Source organism: Helobdella robusta, assembly GCF_000326865.2.
Source record: "Helobdella robusta unplaced genomic scaffold HELROscaffold_1, whole genome shotgun sequence".
Lineage (NCBI taxonomy): Eukaryota > Metazoa > Annelida > Clitellata > Rhynchobdellida > Glossiphoniidae > Helobdella > Helobdella robusta.
Window position 1 is genome coordinate 2,844,962 of NW_008703570.1, and position 4,055 is coordinate 2,849,016.

General features: G+C 31.8%; 1 protein-coding gene across 1 annotated transcript; it reads left to right on the forward strand.

Moving 5' to 3' along the window:
• Positions 1 to 949: 949 nt before the first annotated feature.
• HELRODRAFT_158627 (hypothetical protein) lies at positions 950 to 3,471 on the forward strand (the record flags this gene model as incomplete). Its single annotated transcript, XM_009010635.1, has 4 exons — positions 950 to 1,061; positions 2,503 to 2,612; positions 2,693 to 2,894; positions 3,401 to 3,471. The coding sequence occupies 4 exons, from the start codon at positions 950 to 952 to the stop codon at positions 3,469 to 3,471; spliced, it is 495 nt and encodes a 164-aa protein (XP_009008883.1).
• Positions 3,472 to 4,055: the final 584 nt, after the last annotated feature.

Here is a 4,055-nt window from a genome sequence, read left to right on the forward strand (position 1 = left end):
GGAAAAAATTTGCATCTTCTAATAGACAATTTTATTTCTAAAAATACGATATAAAACAAAACTTTTTCCCGTTTTGTGCACATTTTCAAAAATTCGATTGAACGCGTTAACCCTACATTTCCAAATTTGCGCCATCGGTAACGAGAAAGTTAAAAAATCGCCAAAAATCCATTTATGTGTGCATCTGGCAAATATTTGCATTTTCTAATAGACAATTTTATTTCTAAAAATACGATATAAAACAAAACTTTTTCCCGTTTTGTGCACATTCTCAAAAATTCGATTGAACGCATTAACCATACTTTTCCAAATTTGCGTTATCGGTAACAAGAAAGTTAAAAAATCGCCAAAAATCCATTTATGTGTGCATCTGAAAAATATTTGCATCTTTTTATAGACAATTTTATTTCCAAAAATACCATATATAACAAAACTTTCTCCCGTTTTGTGCACATTCTCAAAAATTCGATTGAACGCGTTAACCATACATTTCCAAATTTGCGTCATCGGTAACGAGAAAGTTAAAAAATCGCCAAAAATCTATTTATGTGTGCATCTAGAAAATATTTTACATCTTCTAATAGACAATTTTATTTCCAAAAATACCATATATAACAAAACTTTCTCCCGTTTTGTGCACATTTTTAAAAATTTGATTGAACGCGTTAACCCTACATTTTCAAATTTGCGTCATCGGTAACGAGAAAGTTGAAAAATTGCCAAAAATCCATTTATGTGTTCATCTGGAAAAAATTTGCATCTTCTAATAGACAATTTTATTTCCAAAAATACCATATATAACAAAACTTTCTCCCGTTTCGTGCACATCCCTAAATATTGGTTTAAACGCGTCATCGATATATTTCTAAATTTGCGTCATCGGTAGCCTTGGTACACCTCTTCTTCAACTGTACTACTTAAAAGATGCATAGTGCAGTTGGTTTACATCATGCAACTAACATCTTTTCCTTTTTCGTTCAGTTCTAGTACCCTTTGGGAATTAGAAATAGATGACGAAAAATTACCATCATGCAAAAAGGGAATACTAGATTTGAGGCAATGTTTATTACAAATAAATTGATGTAGCACATGCAAATTATAATACATTATAAATAATATATCAATACCTCCTGCCTGCGAATTGTTTTTAACAATTGCAACATTTTCATCATGTGATGTCTGAGTGGCTTGCCGTTGTGCTTCATTGATGACATCAGTGTTATCTACTTGCTACAACAAACATTGTATGTCAGTTATATTATCTTGCAGTATCTTAAGGATACGATTGTTTTGTTATCAATCAACCACTTGGCTAAGGCATTGTTGTTGCATGTTATTATGTTCTGTAGGTTTTGTGAAGATTCAACGTTGCCTTTGGGACCATTTTCAGTTAACCCTAAAAAGCATTTATTCCTCCGCAATAAGTCATGCAATCTGTGAATTTCTATTTTTTAATGTTATCATTGGTTTTTTACATTTTCGACAGTGCATTTACCGCTTACGATTGGTGAAGTTATTTCTCTGCTTTAGGCTCCTGCAAGCGTGGCCAAACCAACCCCGTCCATCCAAACTAGACTGTAATTTAATAAAAATGTTGATCCGTTTAATGAATAATATGCATTGCACAGTAATTGAACTATTGTTCTTTAACGCGTGAACATTTCAATTTACAAAAAAAAAAACAAAATATGTTTTTATTTTAGCTCAAAATTAACAAATACTAATGCAATTGCAGCAAAAAGTGAAATTTAAATATTTTAAATTGAAAAAAGTTTGTGACGACTATGATTGTGAATAGTACATATTGACAAGCGTATAAATTTTAACTATATATACGTGGTAAAATATAATAAACTATAGTGTTTTTGCGACAAATTAATACAGCATATTTATAAAATATAAGTTTTAGCTTCAATTGAAATGTATGAAAACACAAAAAAATATAATAATACGTTATAATAATAAAAGAAAAACGTTTAGTATTAAAAAGTCCAAACCCTAGCGATTGAATAAATATATATATGTACCAAGTATTACTAGCCCACGTATTATAATAGCTATCCTACTATATGTGCGTGTGGTGTGTGCTGAAAATCAAAATGTTATGTGCATGAATTGGTAATTGCACGCTACAGGTATCAATATCGCTAACAGATATAGTTATCGTAACATTTATTTTTGCGGCTTCGTACAATTTTTAGTTATAAAAATCCTTTAGTAACTTTTCTCTGCCTATACCTTTCGCTATTTCTTGTTTCAAATTAACAGTAAAAATTTGTCGATTACGCTGAACTTTTAACAATGAACTAATGCCTCCATTTGACTAATTTTGATTTGACGCAGAATCATAAAAATAAAACTATTGACGACCAACGTCCTGGATTGAACGTCCTGTTTTACTTGCATCTTCCAATAGACAATTTTATTCCCAATTTTGGTTCATTTTTCTTTTAATATAATAACAGTTTTGTTTAATTTTTAATCATTAATATTAAATACCAGGCAATGATTTGACGACTGAGACCCCGGAACTCGTGGCCGCGAGATATGAATCCTTACTCAGACTGTTAGAGAACAAAATCAGACCGCGCCGAATAATCATATTAAGCCTGGTTATAAAGTATGCATTGTTGTTTCAATCAATCAATCAATCAATTAGCTTATAAAGCGCTATTTCCGCGATGTTCAACAGCGCTCCTCAATGAATTTTGAAAACAGATGGGTCTTGAGATCCGCTCTGAACTTCGCAAGTGATGGAGAAATAGTTAGAGAAGTAGGTAGAGAGTTCCAGAGAAAAGGACCAGAAAAAGCAAAAGCAGATTTGGCAAAAGAGTGTTTAACACGAGTTAAGAAAAAGCGAGAAGAAGAAGACGATCGTAAACCGGGGCGTTTAGGTTCAATTAATATATCTGATAAGTACTTAGGAAATAATTTAGATTGAGACTTATACATGAACGTGCAAATTTTAAAAATTATTCTATATTTTATAGGTAGCCAGTGCAAGAGAACAAGATATGGAGATATATGAGAAAAGAAAGGGACACGAGCAACTAGACGAGCAGCAGAGTTAAAAGCTTTACTTAAAGGATAGAGTATAGAGTCAGGAAGACCATAGTAGAGCGAGTTACAATAATCAATCCTAGATAAGACCAACGAAGTAACAAGAAGGAGAAGAGTAGGATCATCAAGAAAAGGCAAAAGTTTTTTTATTCTACGTAGATGAAAGTAAGAACTTCTAGCAACACTATAATCTGAAAAGAGAGAGACATAGTAGAATCAAAGATAAAACCTAGACTACGAAACTTATGAGAGACATCAAGAGTTTTAGAATCAGGTAAGATAATAGGAGGAATAGTAATTGAGTGTTTAGATTTATTAAAACAAATTAATTCAAACTTAGAAGGATTAAGTTTAAGACACATAGAATCAGACCAAGCGATAATCGAAGAAAGACATAGAGATAAATTATGAAGAACACTATTGAGATTAGATGGAGGAAAAGAAGTATAAATATAAGAATCATCAGCATATAGTTGACTAGAGAAAGAAAAGTTATTAATAATACGAGGTAGTTCAGAAGTATAGAGTATAAATAGAAGAGGGCCAAGGATAGAACCCTGAGGTACCCCGAAAGTAAGAGTAGAGGAGTTAGAAGTAGAATTATTGAGAACAACAGAAGAAAAACGATTACAGAGATAAGAAGAAAACCAAGATAGACAAGAATCAGTAATATTAAAAGAAAGATGCAGCAGTCTCAAGAGAATAGTATGGTCAACAGTATCAAAAGCTGAAGAAAAGTCAAGAGCAAGAAGAAGAGTAAGATTACTATTGTCACTAGAGAGAAGGATATCATTGTGTATTTTAAGTAAAGAAGTTTCAGTACTGTGAGCAGGTCTGAAACCAGATTGAGATACAGGTAGCAAAGAGTTAAAGTCTAAATAGGAAGAGAGTTGATTAAAAACAACTTTTTCTATTATTTTAGAGATGAAAGTAATATTAGTTACAGGTCTATAATTAGATAAAGAGGTAGGATCTAGGGATGGTTTTAAGAATAG